General features: G+C 36.8%; 1 protein-coding gene across 14 annotated transcripts in view; it reads left to right on the top strand.

Moving 5' to 3' along the window:
• The window catches only part of LOC6049317 (calcium-binding protein E63-1), a 199168-nt gene that overhangs the window by 87980 nt on the left and 85300 nt on the right, over positions 1 to 25888 (top strand). Inside the window, exons 1-3 of one of the 14 annotated variants that reach the window (XM_038264052.1) lie at positions 8031 to 8473; positions 8692 to 8693; positions 15932 to 16567. The exons of 6 other annotated variants lie outside the window; for them this stretch is intronic. In XM_038264052.1, coding sequence (XP_038119980.1) covers positions 16531 to 16567 — 37 coding nt within the window. In that variant the 5' untranslated portion in view covers positions 8031 to 8473; positions 8692 to 8693; positions 15932 to 16530. Of the gene's footprint in view, positions 1 to 8030; positions 8474 to 8691; positions 8694 to 9867; positions 9870 to 15909; positions 16568 to 25888 lie in introns of those variants that run through there. 7 more of the 14 variants (XM_038264056.1, XM_038264055.1, XM_038264054.1 and 4 more) reach the window with 7 other exon arrangements.

Consider the following 25888-nt stretch of genomic DNA (forward strand, 5'->3'; position numbering starts at 1 on the left):
CCGGATCTCACATAAATGCATGTAAACGATGTCCGGATCCATCATCCGATCCATCATTGGTTAGGTAATCAAGAGACCTTTCCAATGAATCCACAACATCGAAGATCTGGCAACCCTGTCTCGAGTTATGACCACTTAAGTGATATTTATGTACTTTTTGAAGCCGGATCTTACTTAAATGTATGTAAACGATGTCCAGATCCATCATCCGACCCTTCGTTGGTTAGATAATCAAAAGACCTTTCCAACGAGTCCACAACATCGAAGATCTGGCAACCCTGTCTCGAGTTTTGACCACTTAAGTGATATTTATGTACTTTTTTGAAGCCGGATCTCACTTAAATGCATGTAAACGATGTCCGAATCCATCATCCGACCCATCATTGGTTAGGTAATCAAGAGACCTTTCCAACGAGTCCACATAATAGAAAATCTGGCAACCCTGTCTCGAGTTATGACAACTTATGTTATATCTGTGTAGTTATTTTTCTGGACCTAAAAAAATAGCTGAAATATGTGTCCAAACCACTCATATTACCCATTGTTGGTAAAAAGTGAGGAAGGCATCAACCACACAGGTGGATTAAGTTAGTTTTTGAAAAAAATATTAGTGAGTATATTACGCTAATTTTTAAAATCATCTTTAACATTTTTGGGTTTCAAGTCATTTTAGCGCAAAATTAATTAACTCGTAAAATTTTTTTAACAAATTTCCCATAGTTTCAGAGAAAATTGATGAAACCTTTCAATATTCAAATAATACCAAAATGTGCCATCCTGACTTAGAAAATTTTCCACAATTTCAAGTCATTTCTGTAGGGGGTGTGTGTGTGTGTGTGCAACCAACCAAACGGGACCACGCGGTCGCTTCTTACAAATTGAGTTGTTTCCATGTATTTTTAGATCTACATTCTATACATGCAAATAACTCGCATAGGCATTAGGAAGGTGACTCATTTCTACGCTGGCTAGCCGAGCGCGAGGTACCTCAGCTTGAATCGACAAGCCCCGCCCTGAAGAACGTTTGCATCCATCGGATTCAAACGTTATTTAGAACTTCCGAACCCTTGTCAAATGGACAAGGACCCAGTGCGTATATAGTTGACAGTAACAGTATTCCTAATTCCAGTCGCGATGGACGAGTGGTTAGCATTTTTGCTTACCAATCCAAAGGACGGGGAATCGAACCCCAACTCGAGCGACTCTGATTTTTCGTTCATGTTCAGAGTTTCAAGATTTATATTTTCTATACTTTCTCGTTTGAAGCATACGGGAATCGAACCCAGGACCATTCGCATAACGAACCCCGTAACCAGTCAGTTACGGCTGCTCCTTGGGAACGCCCTACCGGCGTAGTCTTGAATGATGTGTGTGTATGTCAGAATAAATGAAAGAATGGTTGTTTTATAAAAAGAACGAGCTCACCAGTGAACAAATTGTTCAAAACCAGCTTCTCTTCAATCGTCTTCGTCTTCGTCAAACGAGGGCGGGTACCCGCTCAAGGAGGCCTGTTCCCGCTTGCCACCGCCCACTCGTAATCCGCTCCGTCCACCTTTTGCAGGATTTTTCACGCTTTCATTAGCGGGATGTTGACCTTGACGAGGACCGAGCACCATTCTGGTCTTCGGGAAAGGTTCGATAGCTACCGAGTTCCATGCCAGTTCCGCAACCAATCCGGAACAGGCCACGTTCTCCATTGAACCGTCCTCGTGCAGCACCACCACCACCACCGCGATCTATCCAAATTATCCCATTTTTCCGCCGAACACTCGTTTGAAAAACTTAACTTTCCAAGTAATTTTCACAATCTTTCATGAAAAATTATTGGAGCCCGAGAAAAACTGTCAAGTCATTTCTGTAGGGGGTATATCAAAAATGTTTAAAATCAAGTTTGAAATTTCCGGTTTTGAATGAAAGCATTAGCTTTGAGACATCATTTTAGCGCAAAATTAATTATTTTGTCAAAACTGGTCAAAATTCTCCCATAGTTTCAGAGGAATTTGATAAAACACTTTAATACCAAAAGAATACCAAAATGTGGTGTCCAACCATTGACAAATTCGGCAAATTTGCAATATCAAAACAATACCTTAAATTGGTATGATAGCACATTTTGCTCTTGCATAATCCTCAAGACAAATTTTAAAGGGTCCAGGAATACCAAAATTTGGTATTGATACCAGAGAAAGGTATTATTACGCATTTCCCTTGTTATTTACCCATGCTCGGGATAACCGGTCTAAACTTTACCATTTTAAACACTACTGAAGATTTTAAATATAATATACGAGCAATGTTCTTCTTGTCACATTTGGATAACTTGTCCTGCTTATCTCTTAGTGTATTCAATAGAGTGTAACAAAAATGACTTTTTGGCGGGCATTCAGGGGTTTGTTCAGGTGGGCATACTGAGCCTAAATCCCAAATATGAGCTTGATTGGACGTAACAGGAGCTGGCGCTCCACCCTCCAATTTTAAATGGGATTTAACCCGTAAAAAAAGATTTTTTCAAAAATTTCACTTTTTGAGGCATTTTGGCCACCAATGCGTTTACCAAAAACATCACTGGCGTGTAGGCCAGATCCTTGCGCATCTTTTGGTATATATAACATTGAAGTTTGGAGCATCCTGGAGCTCGGTACAGACCTTCAAAGTTTGGCATTTTTTCGAAAAATCGGCCCCGGCAAAAAAGATATGCGTCGCACCTTGCGACGCCCGAGACGCCATTTGATATTGCTGGGACCGATTTTTCGAAAAAATGCCAAACTTTGAAGGTCTGTACCGAGCTCCAGGATGCTCCAAACTTCAATGTTATATATACCAAAAGATGCGCAAGGATCTGGCCTACACGCCAGTGATGTTTTTGGTAAACGCATTGGTGGCCAATATGCCTCAAAAAGTGACATTCTTGAAAAAATCTTTTTTTACGGGTTAAATCCCATTTAAAATTGAAGGGCGGAGCGCCAGTTCCTGTTACGTCCAATCAAGCTCATATTTGGGATTTAGGCTCAGTATGCCCACCGGAACAAACCCCTGAATGCCCGCCAAAAAGTCATTTTTGTTACATCCTAGTATTCAACAAATCACTTCTCTAGACGGGTTTCGATCTGAAAAAATGTTAAAAATCACATTTTCAACCAACTTTTGATCTTTAAATTTGATCTTTTAAATTTAAGAAAATTTTAAAGGATAGAAGCTTTGACTTGTTTAATGTGACATACCCAATGTTTAAAAAAAAAATGTAAATGTAATGTAAAAAGTTCTCTACGATTTCGCAACGAGACTTTTCATTGTATTTTTTTTTATTTGGATGAAACTTCTGAAACTTCCTTATGTCAATTTGGCGGGCTGGTCGTACATATAGTTACGTAACTATATGAAAATCTGTATCTTGAAATGGGATTTTCTGATCAATTTGGTGTCTTCGGCAAAGTTTTAGGTTGGACAGTTGGATTTTGAGATAAAGACAAATAATTAAATCGATGAAAATGAGTTTTTCCAAGTGTCACCTAATTAGCCTGTAATTTTTTAGGGTTGGCTTTTTTTTAACGAAAAATGTTGAAATTTCCGAAAATTATAAAAATCAGTAAATTACTGCGATTGCAATATAATTTAGCCTTTAGATTCTGATTATTTTTAACACGTTTTCGAGATATTGACAAATGAACCTCAAAGAAAGGTTGGAGTAACTTTTTTCCGATTTATAATGAGTTGGCGAAGAATGACCCATAATTTCATCCTGCTCAGCCACTTTCTCTTAAAACGAAGGGAACGCATGGTGCATTTCTCCTGGCAAACATCGTGACTCAACTGTCCCAGCTGTCACTTTTCCCGTCACTTTGGTCGTCGCCCACTAATCGATTGATGACCACCGGCAGTAGCAGCACTCACTCCCGGTTACGTGTGGGTTGCATGTGATCGTGTTTACGCTTTTTCCCACTTGACATTTCGCACCTCTTCTTTGTTTTGTTTTGTGCCCCAAGCTCTTTTGCCAGCTCACACGCTAGTGCGCACCCACACACTCACACACACCTTTGCAGCAATCAGTCATCAATAATAAATGTTATTTTTGTTGTCGTTTGCCGCGATGCTCGCTCCCTCTCTCAAATGCAATCGCCGCTCTCTCATTCGCTTTTTTGTTTGGTTTTCTTTGCGTGGAAGTTGTAAACACTTTCCATCGTGCAACACTCGAAATGTTTACTATCGGGCGATAATGCGAGCGAGGTGGCACCCAGAAGCTTCCAAAACATTGCACACACAAACACAAATTCTCTCATCTATAAGTGAGAGCGCTCAAAAATAAAGAGAGCGGGAGTTCCAAGTGTTTTGGTGGAAATGGAAAAGAATGCGCGCATGTTCCGCAAACCGTCGGTGGAGACGCATGGTCTTTAGCTTGAGTGTGTGGAAAATGAGTGCCATGGTGCACAAACACCAGGCCAGGAAACCACGGCAACCGCAGCGATTCGCTGAATTTGTTGCGAGTGTGAGTTCCAGCGAAGAGAGAGAAAGTGATGGCGTTCACAATGGTTATGTAATTGTTTGAACTGAAAATTGTATTGTTGTTATGGTGCTTGATGGCAAAATTAAAGTTGTTAGTCGCTCAATCTTTCCTAAATTTAATCGACTCGAAAGATCGTTTCAAAATCTTCTCAAACCTTTCATGTTGATTTGAAAGGGCTTTTGGCAGAAGTATTTTTTTCTGTATTTGAATCTAAATTTTGGTACATTCAATGTGGGCATAATATATCGACGAGAATGATTTTTGCTAATATTTTACTCATACTTTTTTTTACAGTTTAATAGCCACATTTCGACGTCGTCGTGCTATCTTGTCGCACCCGCCATTTCGACGTTCCGAGAAAATCGCGTTTTAATGTTTGACCTTGAATAAACAAAAACAAAAGCCGCAATGTAAACAATAACAAACACGTTTTGTTTGGCTGACCATTCTGTGCATTGTCCCAAAGTTTGGTTAAAGTTGGTTGCTGAAGTCCCGAGTTATAATTACAAATGTTTACGGTAGTCTAACTTGTACGTGCGTCAAACGCGTTCTGACCTGAAATCCCTTTGCCTTTTGTCACACTTACATCAATTTTCAGGGAGTGACAAGATAGCACGACAAGATTAAAACTTCTTTCATAAGGAAAGTGACAAAAATTTTCGGAGATCTTTTGGTTTTCATTGAATATCTCAGGATTGAAATCAAATTTTGGGGATCTGTGAAGGTCAAATGATGAGGTATTGTGAGCTGCACAAAATGGCGTTCTTAACTAAATTTTGCCCAAAATGCACGTACGACAAGTTAGCACGACGGCGACGATTTGATTTTTTTTTTGACTCCTCTTCCAATTTCATTACCAAATCTATCGGAACGAAAAATCAGGAAGCAAACTTTTAATTTTTAAATACTTCTAATAGAAACAGAAGTCTAATCAACTAAAACAATTTGAAATAAGTTCTTCCTGAATTGATGTTTTGCTTGTTTTAGCTCATCTAATCTAATCTAATCAGACCCTAGCGCAGCCAATCTTTCGAAGGGATCCTGGAGAGTGCCTTAGGTTAGATGACGCCTAGCACTCTTCTTGTCATTTATTAACATTTGTAGTGCGCCATTGCATTGAAATGCATTGAAACATCACAAGCGTTAAAGCGGCCAGGCCTACTGCGTAAAGCCGTATCGCAGAGATGACTCGTAATTGGGTTGAGTTTGAGCACTGAGTGTTTGAACAACAACACAATTCTGAATCGACAGGGGAGGAAGAAGCGTGAGGACACACCACCATACGCTCCGTGATTTTGTTGTATTCGTTAGAAGCACCATGCTAAGAAGGTTTGGTACTCCGGGACCCTCTGGGATGGGACATTGTATTTCCACGAATGCCCTGGACACTATTTGCCGTGGTTATAGCGCCACAACTCGCTCTCTGTAACAGTATTCCTAATTCCAGTCCAAGCTTACCAAGTCGTCATGGCCTAAGGTTAGCATTTTTGCTTACCAACCCAAAGGACGGGGGATCGAACCCCGCCTCGAGCGACTTTGATTTTTCGTTCATATTCATGATTTCAAATTCTGTGTACTTAACTTTCTCGTTGGGAGCAGATGGGAATCGAACCCAGAACCATTCGCTTACAAAGCGAACACCGTAACCAGTCAGCCACGGCCGCTATTTGATGTTTTGCTTGTTTTAGCACATTTAAAAATATTCAGTTTTTAGTTAATTGGATAAACCACATAACAGTTTTTTCGACAAATTCTTATTTCATCGATACTTAGATATCGTCGCCATCGTGCTAACTTGTCGCACGTGCATTTTGGGCCAAATTGAGTTAAGAACGCCATTTTGTGCAGCTCACAATGCCTCACCTTTTGCCCTTCACAGATCCTCAAAATTCGAATTCAATCCGGAGATATTCAACGAAATCCGAAAAAACTACGTGCGTTTTTGTCACTTTACATATGAAAGTAGTTTCAATCTTGTCGTGCTGAGTGACAAGATCTCTCTGGAATTTGATGTAAGTGCGACAACTGGCCAAAGGGATTTTAGGCCAGGACGCGTTCGACACACGTACCGGGCCGACTACCGTAAACAGTTGTTATTGAAATCGAGACTCCGACGACCAATTTCAACCAAACTTTAGAACAATGCACAGCATGGTAAAACAAACAAAACGTGTTTGTTATTGTTTACATTGCGTGCTCTAGTTTTTCTTTATTGAAGGTCAATCATCAAAACGCGTTTTTCTCGGAGCGTCACAAAACGACGTGCGACTAAATAGCACGACAGCGTGATATTGCAAAACATTTTAAAACTTTTTTTTTCATTCAAATCATTTTTTATTATTTTACTTCCATCCTTGGCTTTGGCCAAAGTTGAGGTAACTGCAAATTGCAAATTGAACGGAGTCAGTCCTACCTCTTAAAAAATCACGTCTCGAGTTTTGTTTGAAAAGGTCCTACATAACATCACTTGTAACTTACATTGCTCATAATTGAAAACATAATATTTTTTCAGTGTAGTATAGTAACCTGGATAGTAAATTCTAGCAAAACAATGTAAATGGGCCAAAGCCGAAGTGTAAACAAAGAGTCTGTCCCTCTCGTTCCTAATGTAAACATTCACTGACGTAAGCATTTTAGGCTTTTTCACAAAAAAATTGAAAGAAAAAAAATCGTGAGCTCACCTTCAAATTTGACTTTCAAACTTAAAAATTAAAAAATCTCATCAAAGTGGAGTGTTTTTTTGTTTCAGTGAATTTTTTTCGGAAAGTCCGTCAAATTTCCTACAAGTTTGTCATTGATCACTTTGTGATACGAAGCAACGGCTTCGAGATACATCAACATTTAAATTACGAATTACAAAAATATTGAAAACACTTACGCCCTTCTCAAATGTCATTATCGAGTGTAACTGGCTCCATATACACAAAATGGCTTATATAAGCGTAGGATAACATGTCTACAAAGTTTCATTGAAATCGGAGAGGATCGAGAAAAAAAGTACCTTAAAAATTCCTGTTTTGGGCTGGAATTGCTCTTAGATGATTTGAAAATAATGCAAGGGAAAAAGAATTTTTGTGTTATACACAGTGAATAAAATCATGGTAATATTATATTTGGGAAGGGGTTCATCTTTTATGTCAGAAAAAATGTGTAATTTTTCCTCTGAAAATATGTAATTTTATCACTACTCTGGTGTTATATCACTTTTTCAGTCTTGATTTTGGTAAAATTACTTCATAAAAAAAGGTGTTATTCATTCATCCAAAATTACAACTTCCAAATTCACACAATTTTATACTGATCATTGTAAATTTGATCTTTTGAAAATAAAGTAAAATTCCAGACGTTTATTACGATGCAATACCACTATCCTTCTGGAGATCATTTCATCCCACTCTCAGTGAGTTCTCGATTGAGCTCTTACCACCGCACTGCATTTCTCTCCACAAACATCGCTCCCGCTGCTCCAAATCGCTCGCCGTTTGCAGACTTGTGGAACGCCACTTCAGCGCCCATCAGTCCAGAGAGTGCCGTTTAGTTTTTCGCTAGATTCCGCCAAATGTAGGCCAACTTCTCTTCCGCGCTCACTTCCAAGCCCAAACACTCACCCACGATCGCCGAAATTTTCGAGAGTGCCGCCGTCACCGTCAACGAGTGGCGGGGCCGACGCTGGCCACAGTAGCTTCTGAGAACCGGCCGCGGCCACACAACCTGTCTGTTTTGTCCCCCAAAGCAAAATCTCTGTCTGTCTGCCTCTGTCCGTCTGTCCGTCACCAGGCGTCGCGACGCGTCATTTTCACACACACACACACCGGAGGATTCGTCTTCTTCTTCGTGTCCCTGCACCACTTCCCAGTATTCTTCTTCTGCTTTCCAAGTCCGAAGTTCCGCGAGTTTTCCCCGGTGTAGTGCCCGTCCTGAAGCGGAAGAGGGGCGAAGAAGAAGTTTGAAGAGTTTTGAAGAAGTGGAAAAGTGAGTAGTGATTGCGTAAAAATTTTCACGAGCTTTTCCCGCGGAACATCATCAATCACCTCGCCGTAGGGGGTGGTGGGGGAAGGTCTCCAGATTGTTGCTTGTGGAAGACTCGTTGAAGCCAACCCAGGAAGAACGACGCGAAGAAAGTGTGTCCACCCACTCTGGCTCACAGTGTAGTGCCGCTGCTGGGAACCACCCACGCGCGATAAAAGGAGTTGTTTTGTGGGTTGTGATCGGGAAAACTGTTGTGGGGAGGGTCTGTGGGAGAACTTCCCGGCACCAGACTGTCCAGGCGGGTCGGCGGCATCGCTGTTGACTCGGGGGGGGGGGGGGTGCTTTCTAGAATAGTGTTGTATTGTGGTGAAGTTTACCGGAAAGTGCCAGCAATTTTCCCCGTTTTGAAGTGAAGCACTTTTAGTGGTACTTAACTCGGTTAACTGCTCCAAAATGAATTGGGAAAATGCTGATTGTTGAGTTTAGCCTGGGGAAAGTTGTGTTTAACTTTTCGAGGTTTTCAATTTGATCTTAAAACGTTTTATTTGAGGTGTTGATGGGTGGTAAAATGCACGTGATAATCTCTCTAACATTCTTTTATTAAATCAAGGAACTCTGAAAACATATTGGTTTGAAGTCATTTTCCATTTTTGCCAATCATAATTATCTCTTGGTGAATTTGCACAAAAAACTTTGATTTTGTTTTTAATGGAACCAACCTAGGTTTCCACGTGCTTGGTATTCAAAGAATTCGGGAAAACTCCCGTATGTTTGCCAGATTTAGGATTCGGTCCTGACTCCGTTCAATTTGCAAATTTTCCCTAATTAATTCTATTGTCTGCTCTACAACTTTGTAAAACATTGTTACACTCTAAAAAAATAACCCTGCAAAGTTTAGAGCAAACACAACATTTTAATCTAATCTAATCTAATCGAACACAAGCGCAGCCAGTCCGAAGAAAGCATCCTGGAAGAACTTGTGGTTAGATTACGCCCCAAGTCCTTTCTTGTCAATATAAATGATTGAATTACATCCGAGTAACCCCGACCATGTATTGCAAAAATTAAAGCGGCCAGGCCTACTGCGTTGCATTAACCGCAGAGACATATTCTGAGAACGGATCACATTTCACAGAATCAACAGGGGAGGAAGGATGCACCGAATGGTTGTGTATGTGTGAATTTGGCAAGTAATTGTTATTTTTAGGACGGGAAAGAGGGAAGAGGGGAGGGGGGGTCTAATTTGGATTATGGACATGGAAGTAACAACAAGTTAGTATTTTAAAACCTTAATTAATATCTGTTATTTGCCTGAGTAACTTTGTAGGGGCTTTCCTTTCACGGAAGAAATCATTTTGCGTTATTGTTCGATCATAAGTTGTCGTAAAAATTGACAGCTGTCCATACAAAAATTGTATCTAAATATTCTAGAATTGTATTGTAGGATTCAAAAAAATCAATAAAAATTATTCCTGAAATATTTCAGCTTAAACTTGTTTCTTCCTTTACCACCACTAGATCATTTCGTACATTTTTTGGGCCCTTCTAGACAATTGTAAGGCTTGTCAAAATTAACGAATTTTGGTCAATTCTATCGAACGTTATGGGCAGAATACGTTTTAAAAATGATATCCGGGATATTCTCAGCAAATGTACTCTGGAATGTGTACTTTCAGATGCTTCCAGGAACGAGGTCAAACTCCACCACCTTTTCAAGTTTTTCACAATTCAAAAAGGCGTCTTTTTCGTCGTATTTTGGCTATAACTTTGTTGATTTTTTTGGCTTTCTCAGGCTAATAAACAAAGTTCAAACGATTTGTTGCTTGAAAATGCCCGACGTTTCGGCTCGGGGTTTGAGCTTTTTTTTCTTAGGGATTATAGTCTAATCCCCTTGAAAAAGGCTCAAACCCCGAGCCGAAACGTCGGGCATTTTCAAAAAGAAAATCGATTGAACTTTGTTTATTTGACTGAGAAAGCCAAAAAATCAACAAATCCTGCATACCAGTCGAAAACAAACAATCGAATTGGCTATAACTTTCGTTTAAAAGGTCCGATTTTCACTCTTGGAAGATTAGAAAAAACATAAAATTTTAAAAAGATTTTTTTTGTTTTAAATGTTCAAAAAAAATTACAGTTGAGTACCGTAAACTGGGGTCAATCGGGACACATGGGGCGAATTGGGACAGCAGTTTTAACCATGTTGGAGCACAATATTTTGATTTTTCTGGTTGGTTTCGGTTAGAACAGACTCATACCAACAAAATGTGTACATCCATTTCCAATATATAAAAGCTTTAAGTGCTCTAAAAACTGCTGTCCCTGTTCAGACTGTAGTCCCGATTCGCCCCAGATTACGGTAACGGAAAATGGTAGAGTATTTAAAACTTTTTAAGTGTTTTTTCGATGAAAAGAAAGTTTTTTGGAATTCTGAGTAAGCCATCAAATCGGGCGTACAATTTTACATAAACGTGCCTTGGACACTAAATTTCTATGTCATCACCGTTTCAGGTTGCAAATTATTGAAAACAGCTCTTTTTCGCATGTCCACAAATGGAAGGGGTCGTCGGGTTCATGGTCAGGGACAAAAGTTACCCCTTAGGACAAAGTTTCACGCAAATCGAAGAGGGGTCGGGCAACTGCTGTGTGAGTTGGCGGAGAATTTTTGAGGAAATAGATTAGGATGTTACAAAAAGACTGACGAAAAATGCAGGATGTTGTGTCTCTCTTAAAAGAAATACAAAAATCATTTACTAAAATTGTTTTTTTTTTTTTGAAAAGTGGTCTAAACGTCAAATTCATTAAAAACCGATAGTGTGAATCGATTCCCCAGACAATTTTACTTAAAAGTCTCCATATTGACCATTGTCCTATGTCCGATCCTTGTGAAGATACAGCGGTTTTAAAAATAAAAATGTCGAAAAAATAGGATTTTTTGTGGTATTAGTTAATTTCTATAAGACAGACTTGATTTTTCAATCTCGTAAATATTTTTACCGGAAAGCTCGTCCAATTTCCCATAAGTTTGCCTTTGACAGCCTATTAGGACAATAGTCAATATGGAGACTTTCAAGTAAAATTGTCTGGGAAATCCATTCCCACTATCGGTTTTAAAAAAAATGTTTTGACCACTTTTCAAAAAAACAGTTTTAGTAAATGATTTTTGTATTTTTTAGGAGAGACTTTAATTTAACTTTTAAACCTAAAATTTAAAAAAATGATTGAAGCGTCGTGTATTGTTTTTTCATTGTATTTTTTTAGAAAGTCCGCCCAACTTCTTTCAAGTTTGTCTTTGACCAATTTTTGATACGATACAACGGCTTCGAGATACAGTAATTTTTAAATTACAAAATACAACAATATTTAAATAACTTACGCCCTTCTCAAATGTCACCAACATTATTTTAAATCAGGGATGCCCAACCTTTTGGCCCTGCGGGCCAGATCTGATTTTTCCGAAGCAATTGCGGGCCGGAACTAATATTTGATAAAAGTTGAAAAAGTAAACACCTTTTTTCATTTTTATTTTATGATTGGGTTCTTTTAAAGTAAGTTAAGATAAGAACTAGTGTTGCTAATAAGATTCATAAATCTTGATTTTAAGAATGAAAAACCAAGAAAACATTTAAAAGTGTGTTTATTTGACTTATTTTAATTTTTGTTTGTTTACAATTGGAAAGTTATTGTTTTTGAAGATTGCAATTAAATACCTTGATATTATTTTTTATAAAAAAAATCAAATTTCAATGGTCGTTGCATTTTTTAAAGTTTAAAATCCTCAACACTACGATGTAAAAAAAACAATGAGACATAATAAAATTTATTCAAACAAAATTTTGATTCGAATATCTTTTACAAATAACACAAACTTTTTGCGTTGTTGACCACCTTTGTTCAAATATGAGCAATTCTCTACCAAAACCGGAAATGGATTTTATTTGTATTTTTTGATTTGACTCAAACTTTGTGGAGGCCTTCCCTATGACCAAATATGCTATTTTGTGTCATTGGTTCACCCATACAAGTCTCCATACAATTTTGGCTGCTGTCCATACAAAAATGGTATGTAAATATTCAAACAGCTGTAACTTTTGAGTGAATTTTCTGATCAATTTGGTGTCTTCGGCAAAGTTGTAGGTATTGTTGAGGACTTTTGAGAAAAAAATAGGTACACGGAAAAAAAAATTTGCAGATTTTTTTATCAACTTTTTTTTCACTAAAACTCAATTTCTCAAAATACGTATTTTTTGATTTTCGAGATTTTTTGATATGTTTTAGGGGACAAAAATCCGCATCTTTTGAGCCATTGAGAAACATGGTCAAAAAATCTGCCGCCGAGTTATGAATTTTTGAAAAAATAGTGATTTTGGAAAAATCGAAGTTTCATGCAAAAACAAGTTTTACATTATTTTTTAATGCAAAATTGAATTTGCAATCGAAAAGTTCTTTACAGATTTTTTGATAAAGGGCTCCATTTTCAAGATATAGCCACCGGAATTTTGATTTTAGCGAAATATTTGCAGTTTTCATTTTTTAAATATAGTGACCATGAGTGACCATTTCTATAAATATTTTTTTTGAAATGTTCAGAAAATTTGCTATAAAATTGTCTAAGAGACATTGAAGATTGGACCTCTGGTTGCTGAGATACAGCGGCTTAAAGAAAAAGAAACACGAAAATAGAAGTTTTCTAAGTCTCACCCAAACAGCCCACCATTTTCTAATGACGATATCTCAGCAATTAGTGATCCGATTTTCAATGTTAATACATGAAACATTCGTGAAATTTTTCGATCTTTTCGATAAAAAAATTTTGAAAATTTTTAAATCAAGACTAACATTTTAAAAGGGCCAAACATTGAATATTACGCCCATTTAAAATGCTAGTCTTGATTTAAAAATTTTCAAAATAATTTTTTCGAAAAGATCGGAAAATTTCACGAATGTTTCATATATTAACATTGAAAATCGGACCATTAATTGCTGAGATATCGTCATTAGAAAATGGTGGGCTGTTTGGGTGAGACTTAGAAAACTTCTATTTTCGTGTTTCTTTTTCTTTAAGCCGCTGTATCTCAGCAACCAGAGGTCCAATCTTCAATGTCTCTTAGACAATTTTATAGCAAATTTTCTGAACTTTTCAAAAAAAATATTTATAGAAATGGTCACTCATGGTCACTATATTTAAAAAATGAAAACTGCAAATATTTCGCTAAAATCAAAATTCCGGTGGCTATATCTTGAAAACGGAGCCCTTTATCAAAAAATCTGTAAAGAACTTTTCGATTGCAAATTCAATTTTGCATTAAAAAATAATGTCAAACTTGTTTTTGCATGAAACTTCGATTTTTTCCAAAAATCACTATTTTTTCAAAAATTCATAACTCGGCGGCAGATTTTTTGACCATGTTTCTCTATGGCTCAAAAGTTGCGGATTTTTGTCCCCTAAAACATATCAAAAATCCCAAAATAAAAAAATACGTATTTTGGGAAATTGAGTTTAAGTAAAAATGTTGATAAAAATCTGCAAATTTTTTTCCGTGTACCTATTTTTTCTCAAAAGTCCTCAACAATACCTACAACATTGCCGAAGACACCAAATTGATCAGAAAATTCACTCAAAAGTTACAGCTGTTTGAATATTTACATACCATTTTTGTATGGACAGCAGCCAAAATTGTATGGAGACTTGTATGGGTGAACCAATGACGCAAAATAGCTTATTTGGTCATAGGGAAGGCCCCCACAAAGTTTGAGTCAAATCAAAAAATACAAAAAATAAAAATGGTCGAAATCGGCCGATTTCGTAGAGAGTTGCTCATATTTAAAAAAATATTTTAAAATGATTTTAAACACATACTTGATTTAAAATTTTTTAAAATATATATTTAATCAATTTTAATTTTTTATTCCTCAAAATTCAATGTTTATGAAAATAATATATTTTTGCTTCCTAATTTCTTGACTCACTTTGAGACATAGTTTAATATTTTTTAAATATTTGTAGTGATATATTCTCAGTATGAATAATATGCCTTTTAAAGCTTTATTAAAAAAATATTTATCACTTGAAAGTTGTTTTGGAAAATACATTAGTTTTTGCTTACTTATTTATTTAAAAAAATGAAAATAGAAAAAAAACTTCAAATTGAAGTAAACACAGTTTGTTTCTTTTTGTATGTTTTTAGACAACAATCCAAGTTTTTTCATAAATTTCACAATTTTACGAAACGGATTTTTTTTTTGAACCATTTTTCAGTTAAGGAATTCACTACAGAAACACAAACAACAACATGAAGAATGTTGTTTTAATATGTTAAAATTTGATCTCAAGATTTTTTTTTGATTCAGACAATTTATTTATTTAGTATTTCATGAACAGTCATAGAACTATTTTGGCCCGCGGGTGTAGGTATGTAGGTTTTTTTTCCAGGGGTAATTTGTTTCCAAAAACATCATCATATTTCAAGTCGATATAAGCAAAAAGATCATCCATAATCACGTGGGAATTTGTTTGGAAATTTCAGTATCGAATCCTTTTCTATAATTTTTCAGGATTTTTTGCAAACCAAAATGGTGAACATCCACTAACAGGAATCCGAGTTATGACTTTTTGAAGAAAAAAAATCGGATTTCGGTACAATTCATTGAACATAATGTACCAGGCGCCTCCAGCAAAATGTGCTAGGAACTCCCTTAGATGGAGAAGCACGGTACTTAAAGTTCGATTGATATACCGAAATCCAACACATTTTTTTTTCAAGAAATCATATTTCTTAATCCTGTTAGGGCTTTATCCATAAAGTACGTCACGCTAAAATCAGCCAAAGTTTACCCCCCTCACACCCCTTTGTCACGTTTTTCCTTTACTTACAACACGCAAAGTCACACTTGCTCAGACAAGACAAGTGCACATAGGTAATCTAAAAAACTTCAAAACTAAAGTTTTATCTCACAAATTAAGAAATTCAAAGAAAAATCAAGGGTTAATTTTCCAGCATTTACATGTTGGCTGAAAGCAATAAAGGGGAACTGCACGTGTTTAATTAAAGTGGCTGGAATGGCTGGCTCGGAAAATTAATGATGAAGCCATTACAAATCCCGCACTTGCTATAAGCAATGATGGGTGTTTGCGTTAATTGCATTTCAATGGGCCACCGACGACGACGCGTTACGATGGCTTAATTCAAAGGTTGAACTAATTGTTTGGGTTTAGATGGAATTTATTTAAAATGTTATACAATTAGTTTTTTTTTTTTCTAAATTGTTTTCTTGTTTTTATTGTACAAGAAGTCGAAAAAATTAATGATTGCATCGATGACGAATAAGATGATTTTTTTACTAATTTAAATTGACTAAATTGTTTTCATGCTACTATTCTGGATAACCAATTCCTTCCCAAAAGGAACCGTAAAACTGCCAAATCATTTTATTTTCATTAGTTATCCGTACCTACTTCTCTAGCTAGTAGATCGAATGCCATGAAACTGCAGTAAATCATTTTCCATTTTTCCGTCGTCCCAAACTCCAAACTGGATTGCACAGCAAACTAATATCCCCCGCTCAAGAGCAGACCAGTCGAAGTGCTTCAGTAGTGGTTATTTGCTGGTGAGTTTGTGTGTGTGTGTGCGGAAAAGTGCAGCAGCAAATGTTTGCGTAATATACTAGCGTCCTACCCACCCACACACTTGATGTGCGATTCACAACACACAACAACGGAAGCAAAAGTGCAATCGCCCCGGAAAAGTGGTGCTGCTCCAAACGAGTTCCGGCCTGAGGAAAAAAGTTTGTCATTTCCAGTGTGTGACCTTTTCGCCTGAACGAAAAACGCCCCCAGGCCGCTGGTTTTGCCTCCCCAAATAACAAAGTTGTGGCTGGAGGCGGTGTGTGGCAAATCGGCTCAAGAGTCATCATCAGCTGATCAGAGTCAGTCGGTGGGTGGAAAATCGTTGCGTAGTAAGAGTTTCCGGCAAAAAAAGGGAAAACACAAACCGTCGTCGTTGGTGGACGGAGAGTGAGCAGTTTTCCGGAAAGAAAACATCAACAGCAAAAACTCCGAAACGATGAGTGAAAATTTTATCAACTTCTCCGAAATCCGAGGTGAGTGCGTGGGGGTTAACACGGGATAATGACTTAAGAAAGATGTTTGCGGAGAGATTTCACGCATTTGTTTGTTCGGAATAAACCAAATGTAGCGTATGTTTCAGATGCCACCCGAAAGGTATCAAACTCCAAGGTATGTAGATTAGTAAGGTAAGGCGGTATTTCCCAGCTGTCAACATAGTTAGCACGAAACCCGGATTTTATATGGAGATTTTCAGAAAAGTGAAATTTTTACCGTTTTCCGGGCAAATTTCACCGGATTTTTTTTTCTGTGGAATTTTTAAGCATGCATGAACTGAAAAAAGCGTTTAGTTGTATTTATTTTTTGAAAAAAATATTGTTGTTTTAAAAATGTATTTCGGTTCAGTTTGGCATGCTTAACAACCCCACAGAAAAAAATCCGGTGAAATTTGCCCGGAAAATGGTAAAATCTTCACTTTTCTGCAAATTTCCATATAACTACCGGGTTTCAAGCTAGCCAACTATTTTGACAACTGGAAAACCTACCTTACCTTACTAATCTACATACGTTGATCAAACTCAATGTTTTGCCTTCCTCACTGAGGTAAGGCTATAATCCTGCTCTAAAAATGAACTTTGTATGAAAACGTCGTAGACCCACCTTCATGTATACATATCGACTCAGAATCGAAAACTGAACAAATTTCTGTGTGTAATACACTGTGTATGTGTGTGTATGTATGTATGTGACCAACAAACTAGCTCACGTTTCTCGGCACTGGCTGAACCGATTTGACCCGAACCTGTTGCATTCGACTTGGTTTAGGGTCCCATTCAAAAGTTATGTATAAAAATGTGTTTTCACAAATATCCGGATCTCACTTAAATGTATGTAAACTATGTCCGGATCCACCATCCGACCCATCGTTAGTTAGATTATCAAAAGACCTTTCCAACGAGTCCAAAACATTGAAGATCTGGCAACCCTGTCTCGAGACTTATCCACTTAAGTGATATTTATGTACTTTTTTGAAGCCGGATCTCACTTAAATGTATGTAAACTATGTCCGGATCCACCATCCGACCCATCGTTAGTTAGGTTATAAAAAGAACTTTCAAACGAGTTCAAAACATTGAAGATCTGGCAACCCCGTCTCGAGATATGGCCACCTAAGTGATATTTATATGCTTTTTTATTCCGGATCTAAAAAATAGATGAAATATCTGTGTACATCTACTGTTGGTAATGAGTGAGGAAGGCTCCAACCACATAGGTGGATTAAGTTAGTTTTTTTGTTTATACTGGTCATGAAAACTGACATTTCGGTTCTTTGTCATACTGGTCATGTCTGTAACATACCCATCTACGCACTTTTTTCATGCATTTTAGAGAATATTATGTCAGAAAAAAGTTTTTTTTACTGTTTCCGTATAAAAAGCAAACTTTCGATTGGTGCAACTTCTCTTTTACGTCATCACGACGTTCAATCAGGATTCTAGCAGAGTTCAAAGCCAGCTCTGCTTGAATATTTCGTGACTGGGCTGCAAATCGGCTCCAATCGCAGATTAGTGCCCTGACCAGCAGGTGGCCAATTTCGTAACGATCGTTACGGAAAAAACCACGCGGTCATCACGGGTCAACGCCAGGTGCTTCAAACGGTCTACAACAACCCGGGTAGTATTTCTTTCCGGCTGCCTGTCTGTCCGCGTCAATGTCACGAGCGATTACATCGGGGAACGCTTGAACCGCGTTCCGTCCGGATTAGTGCACTCTTACACCCGCGCGAAGGGGGCAGGAAAAAGAACACATTCAACGAGTGATTACAGTAGGACACAGGTTGTCTGACATAACAGTAACATGAAATTTCTTAACTCACAATATTTGTAAACAATGTGATAACTATCAAATCGACGTCGTTGTGCTGTCTTGTCGCACCCGCCATTTAAACGTTTCGAGAAAACGCGTTGAAATGTTTGACCTTGAATTAACAAAAATGAGAGCACGCAATGTAAACAATAACAAACACGTTTTGTTTGGCCGACCATTGTATGCATTGTCCCGGAGTTTGGTTGAAGTTGGTTGCTGGAGTACCGAGTTATAATTACAAATGTTTACGGTAGTCTAACTTGTACGTGCGTCAAACACGTTTTGACCTGAAATCCCTTTGGCCACTTGTCGCACTCACATCAACTTTCAGAGAGTGACAAGATAGCACGACAAGATCGAAAGTAATTTCATATGAAGGGCGACAACAATGCATGGGGTTTTTTCGTTTTTATTAAATATCTTAGGATTGAAATCGAATTTTGAGGATCTGTGAAGGTCTAAAGGTGAGGCATTGCGAGCTGCACAAAATGGCGTTCTTAACTCAATTTGGCCCAAATGCACGTTCGACAAGATAGCATAACGGCGACGAAATCTAGCCTAACCAAATAACAAAGAGATCATTGAAAGTACCGTTTACACGGAAAGATTGTCTGAGGTTCAAATACAGAGAAGTCGAAATACCGATGTGTTGCTGTACTCCAAAGAATCGAAACAGACAATCTGACAAATCGATTACGACAGGATTATTGCGCGCAACTCGACAAGGTCGATCCATGTTGCGGCTTTGACTGACTAGTTGGAATTGGGAACTGGAGTTTTCACATTATTGCAGCCAGCCAACTTACGAAAACTGTCATTTGGAGCTCAATGTGAAAAGTTCGCCGTTTCCACCGGGGATTGATGAACGTAATGTAGACAAAAGAGCCCAAGAAAGACAGCTATTATGGACGGATTCTTCTACTTCATTAGAGTTTGGTTTTCCTTTCGAAGGACACCTGCCAGGAAAGAAAGACAGACAAGCCAATCGGCGGTAATCGATTAGCTATTATCACCGGGCCATAATAAAAAGGGAAGAAAAGCCGGTATTAGATCATCAGTTGACAAAGTGGATTCTAGACGTTTTGAAAAGAACCACCTTCTTGATGGTGACATTGAGGGAAATTGACTCAAAAAAGGCTGATGCTAGCTTTTTATTAAACTCGAAATAAATACAATTCGTAATGTCACAACAGAAGTGACTTGTCCGGTAAATGTTGTCAAACATCCTCCAGCAAAATTCACCTCTCGGCGCTTATTTCCAAGAACGTCATGCCGGTGCGATGAACGGTGCAAAAAGTTATTAAAAATTTTCACCGTGACAAATGAGATTTTTTTCCTCGCACTCTCCCAAGCTTCGTCGAGGATTTTCACAATCATGTTAGATGTCGGTCGAGTATCGCGATGAAAGTCGCAATTTCATTGCATTTTTTTCCCCGCTCACCCAGGCATCAAGAGCCAACAGAACAGATATGTTAATCAAAGTTGGAAATTGAACCGGAGGCGAATATCGATCAAGTTTTTTTGCAGAAAGGAAACTGGACCGTCCACAGACGGTAAGATTTTAAAATAATATTTCAACAATGACCAGCAGGACAACCCTGAAAAAAAATTTGATGCTGAATAAGAAATTTCAACGATTCAAAAGCTTATAACCATCTTCGTGCCATCCAAGCAACGATGTTGCGAGAAAGTTTTTTTTTCTAATTTTTAATTATCTTGAAATAAAGATTGATGAAATCTGTAAAAAAATGGATAAAAATATGAATCCAAATCTCTCAAAAGTTTTCAAAATAAGTTGCTTTGAAAGAAAAAAACGGCGAACCGGATAGAAATAAATCTAATCCTTAACCATCCAGCCATTCAAGAATTTCTCTTTAACCTAATAAAATGATCATAAAACCAAACAAAAAAATAAAACGCTTTCGAAAAAAACACACCCAAAGTACACTTATGTTTCAACATTCTGATGTGTAGGTGGTACGAACCACTTCAGAACGTCCCCGCACTCGGGCTGGCCGTTCAGACTCTCCAGGGCAACTCTCGCCACTCATTAGGACGCAAATAGAAAACTTCCAGCATCATTCATGCTGGGGACACACTCGACCAGATTTGCCGTTGAAGTATTTAGATACACTCAGGACAGAGCACACAGCTGCTGCTGCTGCTTCAACTAAGGTCCACTCTGGCTGCCGGGCAAATTCCAAACAACCTCCCCCATGGGACCATTTGCGACGCTGACGATTACGAGCTTGTTGACATTATGCTCTGTTATCGCATTTTTTTCAATGAATTAAAATCACGTAACTTTATATTTTTCCAAAATCTTTTAAAAAACCTTCATGCAAACAGATCATGACTCCAACGAGCATGGACAACCTCCAACGATGTAGTGCTGATGATGCTGTGCACACACGCTCACTAGCTAATGTTTGCCGTGAAAAGTAAATGATGAAAATTGCATTATTTGTCTACGGGATTTCCGGCTGCACAAATACTCATCGCGAGAGCCACCGAACTCGGGTTGTCATCCGTCGACGGTCCTGGTACGCTGGTCGAGGTCACGGCCACGTTTCTCTTTGCGATGTACAAACACAGTGCGTGGGCCGAGCTTCAGGCTTGAAAAGTTTTCGCAACGTAGCGTACCCACAGACAAGTGGATCGAACTTGAGATTCAAGTTTTACGTGGATGAGGTTATTTTTGCGAAAATGTGCTTGCCTCTGTGAGTTTCACAAAATTCTCTATCCATATTCAGTACAATCTCCGGGATATGTGACGGATCCTGCTGACGTGACAGTTATTAGATTCTGTTCCGCTTGAGCGTGAAATTAAATCAATCAATCCGGAGAAGATATCTTCTTGTTCATGTGCGCTCAGTGCTGGGCGAGTTTTGTTTATGTCCCACTGCTAGACTAGAGTTCCTGGTACGAAATTCGTTTATTTTCGATCTTTACATCCAACCAAACCGGGTTATTAAAATCATCAGTTCCAAGATAACAAGTCAAAAATTAATAGAACGGCTCAAGCTATCCGGGTATAATCCAAGGTTAAAATCCTTCAAACTTTTGCCTTAAGAGCAATAGGCCCACAGGTCTCAACTCCAGGGATTTTTTTTAACTACCCAGGGTTTTTAACAAACAAACAATTTTGTCCTAATTCCAGACATGAACCTAAACACTCTAAGTTACAAACTTAGTCTGCTACTCTCACTAACATTCCATCTCCCAAGGCTCCAAAAGTTGGAACGGTAACTTCAACTCGCTGGTTCTCGGGCATAACTCAACCAATCGGGACGATTCCTGTTTCCAGTGATTTGTAAGAATGTCCAGATGATTCTAAAAATTTGCAGGATTTGATTTGAACAAATCTGTAATTTTTGCGATCAAAAACATCGTTCCGACATTTTTTGCGTGTAACAAATAATCGCCAAAAATTCAGCAAAGGTAGTTGTTTTAAAAAAGGTGGAACGATGTTTTCGGTCACAGGAATAATAAAAAACGGAAGCTAATAACCTTTCAAAACAAAAAATCCTAAAAATATGGTGTCTTCGGGAAAATTGTTCCAAATATAATGATGATCTTACTGCCGACATTTTTGTATATGTCTTAGATGTAAAAAAAAAAACATCTTTTAAGATTTAAAAAAAGTTGGTCAAAATTGATTTGACAATGTTGACAATGACAGTGTTGTAGGTTGAAATTGAGTCATACAAAAATGCTGAAATGTATATGACCCAATCTCACCCCTGATGACGGTACGTAAATATTCAAAAATCTGTAACTTTTGTAGCGATTTCTGATCGATTTGGTGTCTTGGGCAAAGTTGTAGGTATTGTTGAGAATTGTTCAGAAAAAATAGGTATCACGAATTTTTATAGTTGAGCAGTTCTCTGAGATTTCGGTCATTCGATTTTTTTGTATTTTAAAATCCGACTGAAAATTTTTTGGTGCCCTCGGTTTGCCCAAAGAATCCATTTTGCAGCATTAGTTTGTCCATATAATATTCCATGCAAATTTGGCAGCTGTCCTTACAAAAATGATGTATGAAAATTCAAAAATTTTTATCTTTTGAAGGATTTTTTTGATCGATTTAGTGTCTTTGGCAAAGTTGTAGAATGGATATGGACTACACTGAAAAAAATGATACACGGTAAAAATTTTTTTGATGATTTTTTATTTAACTTTTTGTCACGAAAACTTGATTTGCAAAAAAAACCTATGTTTGATTTTTTTTATATGTTTTAGAGGACATCAAATGCCAACTTTTCAGAAATTTCCAGGTTGTGCAAAAAATCTTTGACCGAGTTATGAAATTTTGAATCAGTACTGATTTTTTCAAAAAATCGAAATATTGGTCGCAAAAATTCTTCAACTTCATTTTTCGATTTAAAATCAAATTTGCAATCAAAAAGTACTTTAGTGAAATTTTGATAAAGTGCACCGTTTTCAAGATAAAGCCTTTTATAGGTAACTTTTTTGAAAATAGTCTTTAATTTTTTTAAATTAGTGCACATGTTTGCCCACTTTTGAAAAAAAAAATAGTTTTGAAAAGCTGAGAAAATTTTCTTTATTTTTCTTTTTTGAACTTTTGTGAAATTTTCCGATCTTTTCGAAAACAATATTATCAAAATTTTTATATCAAGACTATCATTTCAAAGGGCGTAATATTCAACGTTTGGCCCTTTTTAAGATGTTAGGCTTGATTTAAAATAAATGAAAATATTGTTATCGAAAAGATCCGAAAATTTCACGAATGTTTCATATTTTAACTTTGAAAATCGGACCATTAGTTGATGAGATATCGACATTAGAAAATGGTGAGACTCAGAAAACATCAATTTTCCTGTTTTTAATCACTTGCATGGAAATATCACAGCAACTAAGGGTCGTTTCAAAACAGGTCCTTAAAGCAAAATTTTCTCAGCTTTTCAAAAATATTGTTTTTGCAATTCCGTCGTGAAACTACTTACATTTCCTGTCATTCTTGAACGACGAAACAGCCTACTTTTCTGTACCAAAAATAACAGAATCGAAAAGTAACCCATTTCAAAACAAATACTGAACAAAGTGCTTTTCAGCACTTGTTAGGAAAAGTTATACTTTTCAAAAAAAAAATGATTTGAACGATTCATTGACTCAATGCATGGACATTTGTCCTATAATTCTGTCCAAAGGGTGTTTTTCGGAATTGCAAAAAAAAACGTTGTATGGAACTCGTTGCAAAACTTGATTTTTCATCACTCGTCGTATTTATCTAACTCGGTAAACCTCGTTAGATGAATGTACGACTCGTGCTGAAAAAATCCTCTTTTTGCAACTTGTTGCTTAAACTACTATTTTTTGAAGGAGGCCACACTTGGCAACTAATTTAAAAAAAATTAAAAACTTCAACTATTTAAAAAAAAAGTCACATTAAAATGGCTTAATTTTGATAACGGTGCACTTTATCAAAAATTCGCTAAAGTACTTTTTGATAGCAAATTAAATTTTGCATCGGAAAATTAAGTTTAAAAATTTTTGCGACCAATATTTCGATTTTTTGTAGAAATCAGTATCAATTGAAAAAAAACATTACTCGGTCAACAATTTTTTGAACAACCTGGAAATTTCTGAAAAGTTGGCCTAAAACATATCAAAAATAAAAATAAAATAAAAATAGTATTTTTTGCAAATCAAGTTTTAGTGAAAAAAAGTTAAATAAAAAAGCACCAAATTTTTTTACCCTGTATCATTTTTTTCAGTGTAGTCCTCATCCATACTGCCGAAGACACCAAATCGATCAAAAAAATCCTTCAAATGATACAGATTTTTGAATTTTCAGACATCATTTTTGAATGGACAGCTGCCAAATTTGTATGGAATATTATATGGACAAACTAATGATGCAAAATGGCTTTTTTGGGCACCAAAAAAGTTTCAGCCGGATTAAAAAATACAAAAAATTAATTCTTAAAAAGACCGATTTTGTAGAGAATATCTCAGTTATTTTTGAAATTTTTTATATGTTTTTGGCGACAACAAAATAAATCGAAATTTTTGGGCTATAAAGAAGTATGAACAAAACTTTTGACGCCGATAAATGATTTTTTTAAATGGTGTTTTTTTGGAAATAATATAAATATTAGTCAAAAGAAATCTTGAAAAATACTTTGCACATTTATTTGACAAAGATCACCGTTTTCAAAACAAAGCCATAGATCCCGTTTTTTGATTTTTTTTATAAAAAGAGTTCATGATTGTCAATTTATAAAATATTTTTTCGAAAAGTTCGGAAAAAATCCAATAACGTTGTCTAAGAGACACTGATGATTGGTCCTCTGGTTGCTAAAATACAGCGAATAAAAAAAGAAACAGGAAAATTAAAGTTTTTAAGTGCTATCCAAACATTCCAACATTTTCTAATGCAAATATCTCAGCTAATAAAGGTCCAACTTTCAAAGTTCAATAATGAATTGAAAACATTCAATTTTAAATATATTAAAATTACGGTAAGTTGACGTTTCCATATTAAAGGTAAACAAACAACTGCATATCAACGTGCTAAGTTCATTGAAGATGATCGCACTGAGTGACGCTCTTTTTCCACCCAATTTATCTTTTCTTCTAAACTACATGAAAAAAAAAAAAACAATTCTCAAAATTTGGTCTGCGTGTAATAATACATTTATGAACAAAATAGTGGTACAAATGCCTTCCCTAGTAACATTTTAGGTTTTAAGTAGGTCATAAAATCCTATTTAGGCCGTAGGAGGGTTTCCAAAACCATGATAAAACCTGTAAGTTTAAAAATGTTACTAGGGTTTTTGGTCATAGAAAAAGTGCACACATAGTGTCATTCAAACAAAACAAAATACAAAAAATAAATTTTCAATAAATTAGCTCATTCTTGGGAAAATTACTCACAGATTTATCGATTGCTAAGACTTTATAATGTCTAAGACTTGCTAAGACTTAATAAGATCTTAAAACTTTCGGAAATATTTTTTTCTGCTCACCGCATGGGGGTATAATCCGGGTTTCAATTCCATCAAAACTTTGTGACGATTGAAGAATCTTTTCTCAAGAAACAAAATTTCAAATTTTCGTTCGTATCTTTATGGGCGAATCTGTTCGGCATTGTTTCCAAGCAGTTTGATTATCACCTGTTTGTTCGATGTTTGTAAAAAAAGTGTCAAATTTCGTATCAAAGCTAAATCCAACACAAATATTCCTGTGACATTCAAATCCAATCGGAGCTCTCTAGTTGTAACTAGAAGCGTTAGAAAAGCTAATTGATTCCATTGAACATGTTCCATTGACTACAAAAACAAAATCAGACGTAGAACCGATGCGTCACAAAGTCTGCTTCCTCGTGAACTAGTGGATTATCACGACCTCTGAAAGATAACACCCAGCAGCCCAGCCCAGAAGAAAGCAAATTGTTTATCAGTTAGTTTGTCAGCGCACATATTTGCCCTGTCAGTCAGTGAAGGGAGCGCACGACTAAGCCCGAA

The sequence above is a fragment of the Culex quinquefasciatus genome, chromosome 3 (genome assembly GCF_015732765.1).
Source record: "Culex quinquefasciatus strain JHB chromosome 3, VPISU_Cqui_1.0_pri_paternal, whole genome shotgun sequence".
Taxonomy (NCBI): Eukaryota; Metazoa; Arthropoda; class Insecta; order Diptera; family Culicidae; genus Culex; species Culex quinquefasciatus.